At 48.9% G+C, this 19180-nt stretch overlaps 1 protein-coding gene across 1 annotated transcript in view; it reads left to right on the top strand.

The window, feature by feature from the left end:
- LOC138301709 (STE20-like serine/threonine-protein kinase) overlaps nucleotides 1–19180 on the top strand; it is a 221009-nt gene that overhangs the window by 68876 nt on the left and 132953 nt on the right. Inside the window, exon 9 of the mRNA XM_069242224.1 lies at nucleotides 1231–1354. Within this exon, the coding sequence (XP_069098325.1) occupies nucleotides 1231–1354 (124 nt within the window). The remainder of the gene's footprint in view (nucleotides 1–1230; nucleotides 1355–19180) is intronic.

Below are 19180 nucleotides of genomic sequence, written 5' to 3'. Positions count from 1 at the left end.
TGTAGGAGTGGAAGGATAAAATAGAACAGCTGGTATGCGCTGCATCGGATGGTGAGCAGGTGACTTACCCTCTCAACTGCTGTGGAGGCGGCGGGCACCCCGGGGCTATACCTCCTTCCTGATGCACATCACATACATCCAAATATAACAGTTCATAGCATCCGCATGGGGGCACTCTACATGACTAGACGCCACACAGGCTCCCTGTTGCTAGAGGTTAGTCTCGTTTATTGACTGAACCTGAGATTTGTGGCTGGTGTAGGGGGGGTGGGGGGGAGGGAGGGGGGAGTGAGGGAATGGGCTGAGTAGGTACGACGGTGCCTCAGCGGGTCCTTCTACCCTCTTCCCCCTCCTCCAGTGTATGTACTTCATGTGTTCTAGATAATCCAATGTGCACCATGGTTTCACATGCCTTTCATGCATAACTATTGTGTTTTTTTCTGTAGGCTAAAATCTTAATGAAATATATATTAAAAATAAATAAGGTTTTGCTCTAGCCTGCTTCAATGTTGGTGTACATGACCACACTAGTGAAAGAGGAATAGTGTCCTGTGGAGAGGGGCTCAAGCAGTGTTCTCATGGTACTGAGATGAAAATACATTTGATGGCGTTGCAAGTCTGTTTAGTGACGTAGCAGATTAATTGAGTAGATATGTTTCAGACAGTCATGAATGGGAGTTTCACATGAAAGTTTTACATTGCTGATTTGTAATATAGGGCACCTGATGCTGTAAAAGCTTAGCATTTGTGCTCAGAGTAGCCAAAATATAGACTTTGGCCAACACCCTTTTGGTTTATGATTAATCAGTCAAATGGATAACTAGCTGCACAGTTAACATGCAAATGTCAATGTCTGCTCGTTCGGTTTTCACTTGCATCACCTTTGCTTTCGAGGATGGGAGTACTGTATAAAGTACCAGTCTTCACAGAACCTTGTCAAATGGCATTTGAAGACCTCTTGGTTATTCAGCCAGCTGTGAGCATGACATGGTGTTCATGTGAATAACATTAGATTTAGGTACTTGGAAAAATGATATTGCAGTTGAGTAATTGTCCTGTTTTTTAATTTTGTGAGATTAGAGGGAAGACTCCGTGTGCTTCTGTTGGTACTTTTGAGTCAGTGTTGTTCTTTCTGAAATAGAGGTGCAAGATTCTTCGTAATTTTTACTGTTTCTTAAAACAATTTTGCAGGCCTTTTTATTTTTTTATGCATCTTTGATTTCTTTTCAGGCGCCAGGAACTGCGGGAGCTGCGACTTCTTCAGAAAGAAGAGCAGAGAGCACAGCAACAACTTAGCAACAAGCTCTTACAGCAACGAGAGCAGATCTTCCGGCGCTTTGAGCAGGAAATGACAGTGAGCTTTAAATATTTGATATATCAAGAGATGTGCAAATAAAGATTTGCTGTATTGTTTCCAAGTTGCTGCTATATTGTTTGAGTTATCCTTAGTTTCTCCTGATTTTTCTAGAACAGTATACTGTTCTGAAATAACTATATTTGCTATAACAAGGGACAAATTAAGTGTTGTTATTTCAGAGTTAATAATCATGATGCTCTGTACAAGCCTATATGATCATCACCCCTTAACCCAGCAAAATGACCTACTCCTTTGCATAATTTGCATGTCTCTTAAACATCTCATAGTTTCCACTCATGCCTCTGCGTGTGTGTGTGTGTGTGTGTGTGTGTGTGTTGTCTTCAGGTTAAGCTCCCAATTCTTTCCTGTGTTTAGAGTTAGCCCCTATGCGAAGGTTTGTTTGTGCCTTTGAGTGAACTGTTGCTTGGAGAGTATACAATGTAAGTGTAGAATGCCCTCTTTATGTTAGTTTCACTACTCACTGCTTTGCTTTTCAGTAGTGCCAGGGTACTGAAATTATTTAAAGGCTGTGTCAGAGACCAGACCTGTTGCAGTTGGGTTTGGCCCATTCAGTACGCCCAGATTTTTTGCTTTTTGGATCACCCGGTTTTAGACTTTTTACTGTGGGTGAGTTTCACTACGTGTGTCACCCATAGTAATCACATGACAAATGGACTGCATGTGTTTTCCACCAGTGCCTGCCTTTTAATACAAGGGCACTATGATGCAGCAAGGTTAAGGGGCACTTGCCTGGTTACACGTGGGCACATGTTTGAGGGCTGCACATGTGAACCTTCTGTCGTGCAGAGTCTGGTAACTGCCAACAGGTAGCCTGGCACAGAGGGGACACTGCAGCGTTAGATATTGACCTGTCACAGTCCTATAATATTAGAGTACAATACTAGGGAAATTCAGAGTGGTAAACTGTTCTTTATTATACACATAGGGGGAAAACTGCATTAGAGTACAGTTTAGCTTTCCTTTGGCGTACAACGTCTAGTGACATATCAAAAGGGTGTAACCTGTGTGAGAAAATCAAATCTGCAAGTTCCAGAAAGATTTCTGTATAACTTGTGGGTCATCCAGAATTGACATATTTCTCCAGCTCAGCTCAAGATCAGAGCCCAGGCTTTTTGTTACCCTGCTGTGCTAAGTTAATTAGGTTTCTCTCCAGCAGTAGGAACAAAGGCTTCCCAAAACAAGGGGAGCAAATAACAGTGCTTCACTCAGCTCCTGAGGAAGGAAGGGGTGGGGATGAAGGATCTGCATCAATTAATCAGGACCTAGGTGAACTCCCTAGTGTCACTCCTTGTACACCTGCCACTAGTGAAAGCACTATTACTACATGCTCTGTGGTGTGGTTAATATATACAACTAAATTAGATCCTCTGGGAAGGGGGTGTGTGCTGTTTTCGGACCTCGGTGAGGTGAGAATTAGGCTGCAAGCAGGAGTGTCACTTTGAGGAATGTGTGACTACAAGCAAACACCCCTCCAGGAGAATCTAAGAGGCGAATAGCGTAGACACAAAAAATTTACCCAGCAGAACAACGATACCTATGTGTACTATTTAATTTAATTTAGTTGTATATATTAACCACACCACAGAGCTTGTAGTTATAGTGCTTTCACTAGTGAGTTCCTAAAATTACCCCCTGGGGTGGACCACATTCCAGGTTCGGCGCACAAATGTTAATCTTTAATTTTCCTGCGGAGGTGATGTTCATGGGGGGGACCCCTCCCCAGGCTCTTCATTGTTACCCGGTCCCCATCTTCCAGGTTGTATATGCAAGAAAAGGGGGCCGGGACCTCATCTTCAACCCCTAATTGCGACGAGAACGAAGGAACAATGTCACGCTCCCCCCAAATAAGAGAGATTGAGGCGGGCCCGGGATCGCACCTCTGGGCCCCAAGAGAGATGGAGAAGGATGGGTGATGTGAGCCGGCCCAGCTTGCCATGTCGGTGTGTAAAGGGAGCGGGCGTCCCCAACACAAGATGCACACCCTGCCTTCGGGGTCAGAAGGAGCACCCTCGGGTTCTGCGCCAGTGGTTTTGGCCTAGACTCCAGAGGGTACCCAGGGATCCTTTTCCAGATCTGCACCGGCATCGGTCGTGCCACTGCAACCTTCCTTGAGGACCGTGCAGACGTCAATGTTCCCAGCGCTGTCTGGGCCCAGAATTGGCATTGATCCCATGCTTATTGCTGACACTGAGCTGAACTGGCGGCACTTGAGGCCGATTCCGACGAGAACTTTGCTCTCTAGGTCTTATCCTGACCCTTATTCTTATGGGTGCAGGCATGGTGATAGTATGGAGGGGTCACTGGGTCTTTTAGAATTACCCCATGGACTGGGCTCAGTACCTGGGTGAAGCCAATGGTGTAGACACCTCCCCTGACGCTGGCATGCTTTCTCCCCCTACCGTGGCTACGGAGTAGGGAGTGTTTTATTCAGTGGTGGTGAGGAGAGCGACCAAGGTCGTGGGCCTCGAGCTGCCTTCTGTTGCCGTCTGGACCAACCTCCTGACTGAGGTGCTTCAGCCTAGGGCTTCCTCTTCGGAACCTCTTCTGCCCTTCAATGAAGGCCTCACTGATGCCCTGCTGGGGACTTGGTGCTAACCTAGCACATGGGCTCCTGTTAGTGGAACAATCGCCCACTGCCATAGGCCTGCGCCTAATGACCCAGTTTTCCTGACCCAACACCCCACTCCTGAGAGCTTGGTTATCCATCCCTAGGCACATTCCTTTCCACACCCCCAGATAAGGAATCCAAAAGACTGGAACAGTTAGGAAGGAAAATGTTCTCTTTCTCCATTCTGACATTGCGGGCCATGAAGACAGCATTCCTTTTGGGCTGTTACTCCTATACCTTATGGGACCCAGTTGCACAAGTGCTGCCACAGGTCCTGGAAGAGGCCCAGGCCATTCTCTTCCAAGCTGTTACTGATGGGAGAGATGCAGCTAAATTAACTTTTGGACGTGGACTGGATATGACCTACTCACCGGGTAGATTGTTTGCATCAACTGTGGCCTTGAGGCGCTACACTTGACTGAGGACGTCTGGCTTTTCGGGCCATGTCAAATCTGTGCTTATGGACATGCCCTTCAATGGCACCCATCTCTTCGCAGACAAAGCAGACTCGATGCTCGAGCGATTTAAGGAGTCCAGGGCTATGACTCTGCCCTAGTGCTTTGTGGCTTCCCCTCACCCCTTTCAGTCTGTTTTTGCCCCTTTCGTGGCTATGAAAGGGATGCCCAACCATGTCCCTTTCCCTCCAGCCACTGTGCCACATGCTTGCTGGCCAGCCTCTGTGTGGCTGGGGCGTGAGATTCAACGTCCTCATGGATCAGGGAGCCAGCGGCCGACTCAGTCCACCACCCCTCCCGCTGCAGCCGCCAAACCTTCCTAGTCTGATGCTTCCCCATTAGTGGCCGGTCGGAGGCAGAATTCGACATCACCTGCCCCGCTGGGAATCAATCATATGGGACAGGTGGGTTTTGCAGATTGTCCGAAGGGGCTGCTTCCTCCCCTTTGAGACTACCCATCTGTCCATGCCACTATCCTACGATTGGATGGCAGGGATTACCTGGCACTACTTCGCAAGGAGGTTACGACTCTCTTGGCCAAGAAAGTTATAGAGGGGGTCCCTCTGCCAGAAGTAGGTCATAATTGTTATTCCTACTACTTTCTGGTGCCCAAAAAGGACAAGGGCCTCCGTCCTATCGCAGACCTCTGGTCCCTCAAACTCTTCCTCAAAAAGGAGAAGTTCAAAATGCTCACTCTGGCTCAGGTCCTATCTGTCCTGGGCCCAGGAGACTGGATGGTAGTGTTGGACTTGCAGGATGCATATTTCCATATTCCCGTCCTGCCTGCCCACAGACGTTATTTGCATTTCACAGTAGGTCACAAGAATTTTCAGTTTACTGTGCTCCCATTTGGTCTTACCAGTGCTCCTCTGTTGGTCAACCAAGGTGGTGACGCTGGTCGCAGCTCATCAGCGCAAGTCAGGGGTTTCCGTCTTCCCCTACCACGACGACTGGCTGTTGAAGGCGGACTTGCCACAGGCTATCGTTTCTCACCTCCCGGCTACGGCGTACCTCCTGCATATACTGGAATTCACTATAAACGTGCCCAAGTCACACCTGAATCCTTCTCAGACGCTCCATTTCATCAGAGCAGTTCTGGACACAGTGCAGTTTTGGGCCTATTCTCCTGAGCGGCGAGTCCTAGATATTCAGGCTATGATACTGATGTTTCAGCCTCTGTCCTGGATTTCTTTGAAAATGACTGAGGCTGCTGGGCCTCATGGCCTACTTCATCCTGCTGGTGACCCATGCCAGGTGTCATATGCGGGCTCTGCAGTGGGTCATGAAGTTCCAGTGAGTGCAGCATCGGGGAAATCTCTCGGACATGGTTCAGATGTCTGGGGAAACTGTGCAAGATCTGCAGTGGTGGCTTTTGAGCAGTGATTGGGCCAGAGGCAGAGCCCCCTCCCTTCCCTAACCAGATCTGATGGTAGTGATAGATGCGTCACTCCTGGGATGGGCCGGCCACATGGGCGAGGCAGAGATCAGAGGACTCTGGTCTCAGGTAGTGTCCAGGCTCCATATCAGTCTTCTGGTGCACCAGGCGATCAGGCTAGCATTGAAAGCATTCCTTTCCTCTCTCGAAGGGAAAGTGTTGCAGGTGTTCAAAGACAACACCACCACCATGTGGTACTGCAACAAGTAGAGTGGAGTGGGGTCGTGGACCCTTTGTCATGAAGCTCTCCACCTTTGGACATTGCTGGAGTATCAGGGCATATCTCTGGTGGTTCAACGTCTGGCAGGCTCTCTGAACGTCAGAGCAGACAAACTCAGCTGTCAGTGCCTGGTCGATCATCAATGGTGTCTCCATCCGGAGGTGGTACAATGTATCTTAAAGCACTGGGGAGATCCTTGGTTAAATCTGTTTGCCTCTGCAGAGAACGCGCAATAACAGCTGTTTTGCGCTTTGAAGTTTCGAAGGCGATGCAATACTCTGCAATGCTTTTCGTCTCGGGTGGAACTCAGGATTCCTTCATGCCTTCACGCCTTCCTGCCAATACCCCTTCTACCCAGAGTTCTCAAGAAGATCAAGAATGACCGGGCCCAAGTAAATCTTGTGGCTCTGGCCTGGGCACAAAGAGTCTGGTATCCCAAGCTCTTGAGCTTGGCCATCGATCCTCCAATCAGGCTGCCCCTTCTGGAGTATCTTCTGTCGCAGCAGCAGGGGGACGGTTCTCCACCTGAACCTGTCCAATGTCCAACTTCTTGCGTGGAGATTGAGCTGCGGCAGTTGGCAGCTTTTGACCGTCCGTCCGAAGTCTGTGATGTTACCTAGGCAGCCAGGCATCCCTCCACCAAAATGGCATACGTCTGTCGTTGGAACAAATTTGTGGCATGGTGTACAGACAAGTCTGTTGAACAAAATCCACCACCTCCCCCTCTGAACTCCTTTTGTTTGTGATGTCTCTAGCTCAACAAGGCTGTGCTCTGGGTACCCTCAAGGGATAATTTGTCTGCCATCTCGGCTTTCCTGAGATTGCCTAACCAACCCTCTTTGTTTAAATCTCGTATTGTTGGTAGATTCTTGAAAGGTCTTACCCAGATGTTTCCTCCTCCTCCGTTCATAATGCCCAAATGGGATTTGAACCTGGTTTTTACTTTCTTGATTTGTGCGCCTTTTGAGCCACTTCATAACTGTCCACGTTGGCTTCTTATTCTAAAGACAGCCTTCCTGGTCTCCATTATTTCTGGGCGCAGAGTGAGTGAGCTGCAGGCCTTTTCCTCAAAGCCACCTTTCATTTCCATCCATCATGACAAAGTGGTGCTTCGTACCAGGGCTTCCTTTTTACCTCAAGTGGTCATGACCTTTCATGTAGGCAAATCCATCTCCTTGCATACTTTTTACGCACCCACACATCCTTCTAAGGAAGAGGAGAGACTCGACCGCCTGGACCCAAAAAGACCATTAGCGTTCTATCTTAATTGTTCTAAAGAGTTCCAGGAGGATGATCAACTCTTTGAGGGTTATGTGGGTGTGAAGAAAAGGTCGAGCAGTGCAGAAGAGAACCATCTCTAGATGGGTTGTTCTCTGCATTAAAATGTGCTACGCTTTGGCTAAGAAGCAACCCCTGAGGGTTTGCGAGCTCACTCCACTAGAGCAACAGCTGCAACACAGAGCTCCAGTCCAGGATATCTGCCAGGCAGCAATATGGGTGTCATTGCACCCGTTCACCAAACACTACTGCCTCAACAGTCCGGTTCGAAGGGATGGGGTAGTTTACCCGTTCCGTCCTGCAGGACTTTCCAGTAATTTCTTGGTTTGCAGACCCGCCTCTGGGGTTGGTATTGCTTGGGTATCTTCTTTTTTTTTGATAAAGAATTTTTATTGATTTTTGCAAAAGAAAAAATAACCATGATACAAAGGTCATAACACGATGCCAACGGGCATCCAACATTGGTCGAACCTGTGATCCCAGTGTAAAGAAATGGCTCCCTGTTGCAGTTACCCCCCACTTTTTGCCTGATACTGATGCTGACTTGACTGAGAAGTGTGCTGGGACCCTGCTAACCAGGCCCCAGCACCAGTGTTCCTTCACCTAAAATGTACCATTGTATCCACAATTGGCACACCCTGGCATTCAGATAAGTCCCTTGTAACTGGTACTTCTAGTACCAAGGGCCCTGATGCCAAGAAAGGTCTCTAAGGGCTGCAGCATGTCTTATGCCACCCTAGAGACCCCTCACTCAGCACAGACACACTGCTTACAAGCCTGTGTGTGCTAGTGAGAACAAAATGAGTAAGTCGACATGGCACTCCCCTCAGGGTGCCATGCCAGCCTCTCACTGCCTATGCAGTATAGGTAAGACACCCCTCTAGCAGGCCTTACAGCCCTAAGGCAGGGTGCACTATACCATAGGTGAGGGTACCAGTGCATGAGCACTGTGCCCCTACAGTGTCTAAACAAAACCTTAGACATTGTAAGTGCAGGGTAGCCATAAGAGTATATGGTCTGGGAGTCTGTTTTACACGAACTCCACAGCACCATAATGGCTACACTGAAAACTGGGAAGTTTGGTATCAAACTTCTCAGCACAATAAATGCACACTGATGCCAGTGTACATTTTATTGTAAAATACACCACAGAGGGCACCTTAGAGGTGCCCCCTGAAACTTAACCAACTATCTGTGTAGGCTGACTGGTTCCAGCAGCCTGCCACACTAGAGACATGTTGCTGGCCCCATGGGGAGAGTGCCTTTGTCACTCGGAGGCCAGTAACAAAGCCTGCACTGGGTGGAGATGCTAACACCTCCCCCAGGCAGGAGCTGTGACACCTGGCGGTGAGCCTCAAAGGCTCACCCCTTTGTCACAGCCCAGCAGGGCACTCCAGCTTAGTGGAGTTGCCCGCCCCCTCCGGCCACGGCCCCCACTTTTGGCGGCAAGGCTGGAGGGAACAAAGAAAGCAACAAGGAGGAGTCACTGGCCAGTCAGGACAGCCCCTAAGGTGTCCTGAGCTGAAGTGACTCTAACTTTTAGAAATCCTCCATCTTGCAGATGGAGGATTCCCCCAATAGGGTTAGGATTGTGACCCCCTCCCCTTGGGAGGAGGCACAAAGAGGGTGTACCCACCCTCAGGGCTAGTAGCCATTGGCTACTAACCCCCCAGACCTAAACACGCCCTTAAATTTAGTATTTAAGGGCTACCCTGAACCCTAGAAAATTAGATTCCTGCAACTACAAGAAGAAGGACTGCCTAGCTGAAAACCCCTGCAGAGGAAGACCAGAAGACGACAACTGCCTTGGCTCCAGAAACTCACCGGCCTGTCTCCTGCCTTCCAAAGATCCTGCTCCAGCGACGCCTTCCAAAGGGACCAGCGACCTCGACATCCTCTGAGGACTGCCCCTGCTTCGAAAAGACAAGAAACTCCCGAGGACAGCGGACCTGCTCCAAGAAAAGCTGCAACTTTGTTTCCAGCAGCTTTAAAGAACCCTGCAAGCTCCCCGCAAGAAGCGTGAGACTTGCAACACTGCACCCGGCGACCCCGACTCGGCTGGTGGAGATCCAACACCTCAGGAGGGACCCCAGGACTACTCTGATACTGTGAGTACCAAAACCTGTCCCCCCTGAGCCCCCACAGCGCCGCCTGCAGAGGGAATCCCGAGGCTTCCCCTGACCGCGACTCTTTGAATCCAAAGTCCCGACGCCTGGGAGAGACCCTGCACCCGCAGCCCCCAGGACCTGAAGGACCGGACTTTCACTGGAGAAGTGACCCCCAGGAGTCCCTCTCCCTTGCCCAAGTGGAGGTTTCCCCGAGGAACCCCCCCCTTGCCTGCCTGCAGCGCTGAAGAGATCCCGAGATCTCTCATAGACTAACATTGCGAACCCGACGCTTGTTTCTACACTGCACCCGGCCGCCCCCGCGCCGCTGAGGGTGAAATTTCTGTGTGGACTTGTGTCCCCCCCGGTGCCCTACAAAACCCCCCTGGTCTGCCCTCCGAAGACGCGGGTACTTACCTGCAAGCAGACCGGAACCGGGGCACCCCCTTCTCTCCACTCTAGCCTATGCGTTTTGGGCACCACTTTGAACTCTGCACCTGACCGGCCCTGAGCTGCTGGTGTGGTAACTTTGGGGTTGCTCTGAACCCCCAACGGTGGGCTACCTTGGACCAAGAACTGAACCCTGTAAGTGTCTTACTTACCTGGTAAAACTAACAAAAACTTACCTCCCCCAGGAACTGTGAAAATTGCACTAAGTGTCCACTTTTAAAACAGCTATTTGTCAATAACTTGAAAAGTATACATGCAATTTTTATGATTTGAAGTTCCTAAAGTACTTACCTGCAATACCTTTCGAATGAGATATTACATGTAGAATTTGAACCTGTGGTTCTTAAAATAAACTAAGAAAAGATATTTTTCTATACAAAAACCTATTGGCTGGATTTGTCTCTGAGTGTGTGTACCTCATTTATTGTCTATGTGTATGTACAACAAATGCTTAACACTACTCCTTGGATAAGCCTATTGCTCGACCACACTACCACAAAATAGAGCATTAGTATTATCTCTTTTTGCCACTATCTTACCTCTAAGGGGAACCCTTGGACTCTGTGCATGCTATTCCTTACTTTGAAATAGCACATACAGAGCCAACTTCCTACATTGGTGGATCAGCGGTGGGGTACAAGACTTTGCATTTGCTGGACTACTCAGCCAATACCTGATCACACGACAAATTCCAAAATTGTCATTAGAAATTCATTTTTGCAATTTGAAATTTTTCTAAATTCTTAAAAGTCCTGCTAGGGCCTTGTGTGTTAAGTCCCTGTTTAGCATTGTCTTTTAGAGTTTAAAAGTTTGTTAAAAGTTTGAAATTAGATTCTAGAAACAGTTTTAGATTCTTTAAAAAGTCTTCCAACTCTTAGCAAAATAATGTCTGATACAGAGAGGAATGTGGTGGAACTCGACACCACACCTTACCTCCATCTTAAGATGAGGGAGCTAAGGTCTCTCTGTAATATAAAGAAAATAACCATTGGCTCCAGACCTACCAAAATTCAGCTCCAGGAGCTGTTGGCAGAGTTTGAAAAAGCCAACCCCTCTGAGGATGACTTCACAGAGGAAGAAATTAGTGACTTGGAGGGCAATTCCCCCCTTCCAGTCCTAAATAGGGAGACCAGGGCCTCTCAAGCCCTGTCTCCAAAAATGATAGTCAGAAATGTTGCTTCCCTCACAGGAGGGTCCAGCATTTCTGAAATCACTGAGGATGCTCTCAGTGAAGATGACCCCCTGTTAGCCAGGATGGTCAAAAGATTGGCTTTGGAAAAGCAGCTCCTAGCCATAGAAAGGGAAAGAAAAGAGATGGGCCTAGGTCCCATCGATGGTGGCAGCAACTTAAATAGGGTCAGAGATTCTCCTGACATCCTAAAAATCCCCAAAGGGATTGTAACAAAATATGAAGATGGTGATGACATCACCAAATGGTTCACAGCTTTTGAGAGGGCTTGTGTAACCAGAAAAGTAAACAGATCTCACTGGGGTGCTCTCCTTTGGGAAATGTTCACTGGAAAGTGTAGGGATAGACTCCTCACACTCTCTGGAAAAGATGCAGAATCTTATGACCTCATGAAGGGTACCCTGATTGAGGGCTTTGGATTCTCCACTGAGGAGTATAGAATTAGATTCAGGGGGGCTCAAAAATCCTCGAGCCAGACCTGGGTTGATTTTGTAGACTACTCAGTAAAAACACTAGATGGTTGGTTAACTGGAAATGAAGTGTGTGACTATGTTGGGCTTTATAATTTGTTTATGAAAGAACACATTTTAAGTAACTGCTTCAATGAAAAGTTGCATCAGTATCTGGTAGACCTAGGTCCAATTTTTCCCCAAGAATTGGGAAAGAAGGCAGACCACTGGGTCAAGACTAGGGTAACCAAAACTTCCACTGGGGGTGACCAAAAGAAAGGGGTTACAAAAACTCCCCAGGAGAAAGTGGGTGACACTAGAAACAAAGAAAAAGAGTCCTCTGTAGGCCCCCAAAAACCAGAACAGGTGGGTGGGCCCCAAGACACAACCCAAAACAAAGGTGGGTACCAGGGTAAGAACTGGGATGCCACTAAGGCATGGTGCCACAACTGTAAACAGTCTGGGCACCACACCAAGGACACTTCTTGTCCCAAAAACAAACCCCAGAACAAAATTCCAGGGGTAACCAGTGTAGCCATGGGAGATGACTCCTCAGATGAGGAGGTCTTCATAGCCTTCAACTGGAAACAGGGCCCAACAGGTGAGTTGGAGATTCCAGAGGGAAGTAGACACTTCCACCACCTACTGGTGAATGGAATCCCAACCACTGCCCTGAGAGACACTTGTGCCAGTCACACTATTGTGCATGACAGGCTGGTGCTCTCAAACCAGTACATCCCAGGTGAGACTGCCAGGGTAAGAGTTAGCCTAGACAGGGTCACTAAGAGGCCTGTGGCTTTAGTGCCCATAGAAGTGGGTGGCACTCTTAGCTGGAGAAGGGTAGTAGTCAGTACAGACCTCCCCCTTGATTGTCTCCTTGGAAATGACTACCCAGAGGTTAGTCAGAGCCCAAGAGAGGAACTGGTCCAGTGCCAGTCCTCTCCCAAGGATTCTGGAAGTCCTGCCTCTGCAGTAAATGCAAGCAGGCCCCAGAAGAAGAAGAAAAGAAAACAGAGTAGGAAGGGTGGACAACCTTTAGCCAAGGTTACAGCAAGCCAAGGAGATTCTGCTCCAGTAGGGGAGAACTCCAAAAATGGCCCTGATAAAGTCCAACCTGACCCACAAGAAGTCCTGGCTAGACAGGCAACTGTTAAACCTGAGTGGGTGGCTCCTCAGCTAACAGAAGAAAGAGTGGAAGAAGGGTGTTTACTACAAGATGTGGTAACCCCCCACTCTAATACAGCAGACAGGCAACCTGAACCCAAAGAGGCCTGTAACTTAGCCCCTTCCCTTTTAGGTGAAGAGCTAAAGGTGTGGTTCTGGGCACTGACAGCTGTCAGTGGCCTCTGCTGGGTGTTAGCCTTTATGGCTGCACTATCCTTAGCATGGTGGTCTGACCCCATGCCAAATAGCAAGTTAGGCCCCCTGACCCTATTGGTCATGGTGGGGTTACTCCAGCTCTGGGTAACCTCTCTGGGTAAGCTAGGGGTAACCCTGGCCAAGATAAGGTCAGCAGAGGTGGATACCTCTAAGACCAAAATAGAAAGAATGGGTGGAGACATTGAAGAGGCAGACAAGAGGCAATTCAGACTAGGTCCTATCACTGTGGAAGTAGGTCAGTTCCCCAAAGGGAATGACCTGAACAGAAGGATGTAAGGCAGAGTAGGCCCTGCAACTAACCAGCCTATTTCTCCTACTCTTCCTCGCCTGACAGACTAGGAAGACTCTCCCAGCTTGGGCTGAGTCTCCTGGCCTGTGGGCTGGGGGGGGCTTGTGTAAAGAAATGGCTCCCTGTTGCAGTTACCCCCCACTTTTTGCCTGATACTGATGCTGACTTGACTGAGAAGTGTGCTGGGACCCTGCTAACCAGGCCCCAGCACCAGTGTTCCTTCACCTAAAATGTACCATTGTATCCACAATTGGCACACCCTGGCATTCAGATAAGTCCCTTGTAACTGGTACTTCTAGTACCAAGGGCCCTGATGCCAAGAAAGGTCTCTAAGGGCTGCAGCATGTCTTATGCCACCCTAGAGACCCCTCACTCAGCACAGACACACTGCTTACAAGCCTGTGTGTGCTAGTGAGAACAAAATGAGTAAGTCGACATGGCACTCCCCTCAGGGTGCCATGCCAGCCTCTCACTGCCTATGCAGTATAGGTAAGACACCCCTCTAGCAGGCCTTACAGCCCTAAGGCAGGGTGCACTATACCATAGGTGAGGGTACCAGTGCATGAGCACTGTGCCCCTACAGTGTCTAAACAAAACCTTAGACATTGTAAGTGCAGGGTAGCCATAAGAGTATATGGTCTGGGAGTCTGTTTTACACGAACTCCACAGCACCATAATGGCTACACTGAAAACTGGGAAGTTTGGTATCAAACTTCTCAGCACAATAAATGCACACTGATGCCAGTGTACATTTTATTGTAAAATACACCACAGAGGGCACCTTAGAGGTGCCCCCTGAAACTTAACCAACTATCTGTGTAGGCTGACTGGTTCCAGCAGCCTGCCACACTAGAGACATGTTGCTGGCCCCATGGGGAGAGTGCCTTTGTCACTCGGAGGCCAGTAACAAAGCCTGCACTGGGTGGAGATGCTAACACCTCCCCCAGGCAGGAGCTGTGACACCTGGCGGTGAGCCTCAAAGGCTCACCCCTTTGTCACAGCCCAGCAGGGCACTCCAGCTTAGTGGAGTTGCCCGCCCCCTCCGGCCACGGCCCCCACTTTTGGCGGCAAGGCTGGAGGGAACAAAGAAAGCAACAAGGAGGAGTCACTGGCCAGTCAGGACAGCCCCTAAGGTGTCCTGAGCTGAAGTGACTCTAACTTTTAGAAATCCTCCATCTTGCAGATGGAGGATTCCCCCAATAGGGTTAGGATTGTGACCCCCTCCCCTTGGGAGGAGGCACAAAGAGGGTGTACCCACCCTCAGGGCTAGTAGCCATTGGCTACTAACCCCCCAGACCTAAACACGCCCTTAAATTTAGTATTTAAGGGCTACCCTGAACCCTAGAAAATTAGATTCCTGCAACTACAAGAAGAAGGACTGCCTAGCTGAAAACCCCTGCAGAGGAAGACCAGAAGACGACAACTGCCTTGGCTCCAGAAACTCACCGGCCTGTCTCCTGCCTTCCAAAGATCCTGCTCCAGCGACGCCTTCCAAAGGGACCAGCGACCTCGACATCCTCTGAGGACTGCCCCTGCTTCGAAAAGACAAGAAACTCCCGAGGACAGCGGACCTGCTCCAAGAAAAGCTGCAACTTTGTTTCCAGCAGCTTTAAAGAACCCTGCAAGCTCCCCGCAAGAAGCGTGAGACTTGCAACACTGCACCCGGCGACCCCGACTCGGCTGGTGGAGATCCAACACCTCAGGAGGGACCCCAGGACTACTCTGATACTGTGAGTACCAAAACCTGTCCCCCCTGAGCCCCCACAGCGCCGCCTGCAGAGGGAATCCCGAGGCTTCCCCTGACCGCGACTCTTTGAATCCAAAGTCCCGACGCCTGGGAGAGACCCTGCACCCGCAGCCCCCAGGACCTGAAGGACCGGACTTTCACTGGAGAAGTGACCCCCAGGAGTCCCTCTCCCTTGCCCAAGTGGAGGTTTCCCCGAGGAACCCCCCCCTTGCCTGCCTGCAGCGCTGAAGAGATCCCGAGATCTCTCATAGACTAACATTGCGAACCCGACGCTTGTTTCTACACTGCACCCGGCCGCCCCCGCGCCGCTGAGGGTGAAATTTCTGTGTGGACTTGTGTCCCCCCCGGTGCCCTACAAAACCCCCCTGGTCTGCCCTCCGAAGACGCGGGTACTTACCTGCAAGCAGACCGGAACCGGGGCACCCCCTTCTCTCCACTCTAGCCTATGCGTTTTGGGCACCACTTTGAACTCTGCACCTGACCGGCCCTGAGCTGCTGGTGTGGTAACTTTGGGGTTGCTCTGAACCCCCAACGGTGGGCTACCTTGGACCAAGAACTGAACCCTGTAAGTGTCTTACTTACCTGGTAAAACTAACAAAAACTTACCTCCCCCAGGAACTGTGAAAATTGCACTAAGTGTCCACTTTTAAAACAGCTATTTGTCAATAACTTGAAAAGTATACATGCAATTTTTATGATTTGAAGTTCCTAAAGTACTTACCTGCAATACCTTTCGAATGAGATATTACATGTAGAATTTGAACCTGTGGTTCTTAAAATAAACTAAGAAAAGATATTTTTCTATACAAAAACCTATTGGCTGGATTTGTCTCTGAGTGTGTGTACCTCATTTATTGTCTATGTGTATGTACAACAAATGCTTAACACTACTCCTTGGATAAGCCTATTGCTCGACAAAACTACCACAAAATAGAGCATTAGTATTATCTCTTTTTGCCACTATCTTACCTCTAAGGGGAACCCTTGGACTCTGTGCATGCTATTCCTTACTTTGAAATAGCACATACAGAGCCAACTTCCTACATTGGTGGATCAGCGGTGGGGTACAAGACTTTGCATTTGCTGGACTACTCAGCCAATACCTGATCACACGACAAATTCCAAAATTGTCATTAGAAATTCATTTTTGCAATTTGAAATTTTTCTAAATTCTTAAAAGTCCTGCTAGGGCCTTGTGTGTTAAGTCCCTGTTTAGCATTGTCTTTTAGAGTTTAAAAGTTTGTTAAAAGTTTGAAATTAGATTCTAGAAACAGTTTTAGATTCTTTAAAAAGTCTTCCAACTCTTAGCAAAATAATGTCTGATACAGAGAGGAATGTGGTGGAACTCGACACCACACCTTACCTCCATCTTAAGATGAGGGAGCTAAGGTCTCTCTGTAATATAAAGAAAATAACCATTGGCTCCAGACCTACCAAAATTCAGCTCCAGGAGCTGTTGGCAGAGTTTGAAAAAGCCAACCCCTCTGAGGATGACTTCACAGAGGAAGAAATTAGTGACTTGGAGGGCAATTCCCCCCTTCCAGTCCTAAATAGGGAGACCAGGGCCTCTCAAGCCCTGTCTCCAAAAATGATAGTCAGAAATGTTGCTTCCCTCACAGGAGGGTCCAGCATTTCTGAAATCACTGAGGATGCTCTCAGTGAAGATGACCCCCTGTTAGCCAGGATGGTCAAAAGATTGGCTTTGGAAAAGCAGCTCCTAGCCATAGAAAGGGAAAGAAAAGAGATGGGCCTAGGTCCCATCGATGGTGGCAGCAACTTAAATAGGGTCAGAGATTCTCCTGACATCCTAAAAATCCCCAAAGGGATTGTAACAAAATATGAAGATGGTGATGACATCACCAAATGGTTCACAGCTTTTGAGAGGGCTTGTGTAACCAGAAAAGTAAACAGATCTCACTGGGGTGCTCTCCTTTGGGAAATGTTCACTGGAAAGTGTAGGGATAGACTCCTCACACTCTCTGGAAAAGATGCAGAATCTTATGACCTCATGAAGGGTACCCTGATTGAGGGCTTTGGATTCTCCACTGAGGAGTATAGAATTAGATTCAGGGGGGCTCAAAAATCCTCGAGCCAGACCTGGGTTGATTTTGTAGACTACTCAGTAAAAACACTAGATGGTTGGTTAACTGGAAATGAAGTGTGTGACTATGTTGGGCTTTATAATTTGTTTATGAAAGAACACATTTTAAGTAACTGCTTCAATGAAAAGTTGCATCAGTATCTGGTAGACCTAGGTCCAATTTTTCCCCAAGAATTGGGAAAGAAGGCAGACCACTGGGTCAAGACTAGGGTAACCAAAACTTCCACTGGGGGTGACCAAAAGAAAGGGGTTACAAAAACTCCCCAGGAGAAAGTGGGTGACACTAGAAACAAAGAAAAAGAGTCCTCTGTAGGCCCCCAAAAACCAGAACAGGTGGGTGGGCCCCAAGACACAACCCAAAACAAAGGTGGGTACCAGGGTAAGAACTGGGATGCCACTAAGGCATGGTGCCACAACTGTAAACAGTCTGGGCACCACACCAAGGACACTTCTTGTCCCAAAAACAAACCCCAGAACAAAATTCCAGGGGTAACCAGTGTAGCCATGGGAGATGACTCCTCAGATGAGGAGGTCTTCATAGCCTTCAACTGGAAACAGGGCCCAACAGGTGAGTTGGAGATTCCAGAGGGAAGTAGACACTTCCACCACCTACTGGTGAATGGAATCCCAACCACTGCCCTGAGAGACACTTGTGCCAGTCACACTATTGTGCATGACAGGCTGGTGCTCTCAAACCAGTACATCCCAGGTGAGACTGCCAGGGTAAGAGTTAGCCTAGACAGGGTCACTAAGAGGCCTGTGGCTTTAGTGCCCATAGAAGTGGGTGGCACTCTTAGCTGGAGAAGGGTAGTAGTCAGTACAGACCTCCCCCTTGATTGTCTCCTTGGAAATGACTACCCAGAGGTTAGTCAGAGCCCAAGAGAGGAACTGGTCCAGTGCCAGTCCTCTCCCAAGGATTCTGGAAGTCCTGCCTCTGCAGTAAATGCAAGCAGGCCCCAGAAGAAGAAGAAAAGAAAACAGAGTAGGAAGGGTGGACAACCTTTAGCCAAGGTTACAGCAAGCCAAGGAGATTCTGCTCCAGTAGGGGAGAACTCCAAAAATGGCCCTGATAAAGTCCAACCTGACCCACAAGAAGTCCTGGCTAGACAGGCAACTGTTAAACCTGAGTGGGTGGCTCCTCAGCTAACAGAAGAAAGAGTGGAAGAAGGGTGTTTACTACAAGATGTGGTAACCCCCCACTCTAATACAGCAGACAGGCAACCTGAACCCAAAGAGGCCTGTAACTTAGCCCCTTCCCTTTTAGGTGAAGAGCTAAAGGTGTGGTTCTGGGCACTGACAGCTGTCAGTGGCCTCTGCTGGGTGTTAGCCTTTATGGCTGCACTATCCTTAGCATGGTGGTCTGACCCCATGCCAAATAGCAAGTTAGGCCCCCTGACCCTATTGGTCATGGTGGGGTTACTCCAGCTCTGGGTAACCTCTCTGGGTAAGCTAGGGGTAACCCTGGCCAAGATAAGGTCAGCAGAGGTGGATACCTCTAAGACCAAAATAGAAAGAATGGGTGGAGACATTGAAGAGGCAGACAAGAGGCAATTCAGACTAGGTCCTATCACTGTGGAAGTAGGTCAGTTCCCCAAAGGGAATGACCTGAACAGAAGGATGTAAGGCAGAGTAGGCCCTGCAACTAACCAGCCTATTTCTCCTACTCTTCCTCGCCTGACAGACTAGGAAGACTCTCCCAGCTTGGGCTGAGTCTCCTGGCCTGTGGGCTGGGGGGGGCTTGTGTAAAGAAATGGCTCCCTGTTGCAGTTACCCCCCACTTTTTGCCTGATACTGATGCTGACTTGACTGAGAAGTGTGCTGGGACCCTGCTAACCAGGCCCCAGCACCAGTGTTCCTTCACCTAAAATGTACCATTGTATCCACAATTGGCACACCCTGGCATTCAGATAAGTCCCTTGTAACTGGTACTTCTAGTACCAAGGGCCCTGATGCCAAGAAAGGTCTCTAAGGGCTGCAGCATGTCTTATGCCACCCTAGAGACCCCTCACTCAGCACAGACACACTGCTTACAAGCCTGTGTGTGCTAGTGAGAACAAAATGAGTAAGTCGACATGGCACTCCCCTCAGGGTGCCAT

Source organism: Pleurodeles waltl, chromosome 6 (genome assembly GCF_031143425.1).
Source record: "Pleurodeles waltl isolate 20211129_DDA chromosome 6, aPleWal1.hap1.20221129, whole genome shotgun sequence".
Taxonomy (NCBI): Eukaryota; Metazoa; Chordata; class Amphibia; order Caudata; family Salamandridae; genus Pleurodeles; species Pleurodeles waltl.
This window is presented reverse-complemented; position numbering and strand designations above follow the sequence as displayed.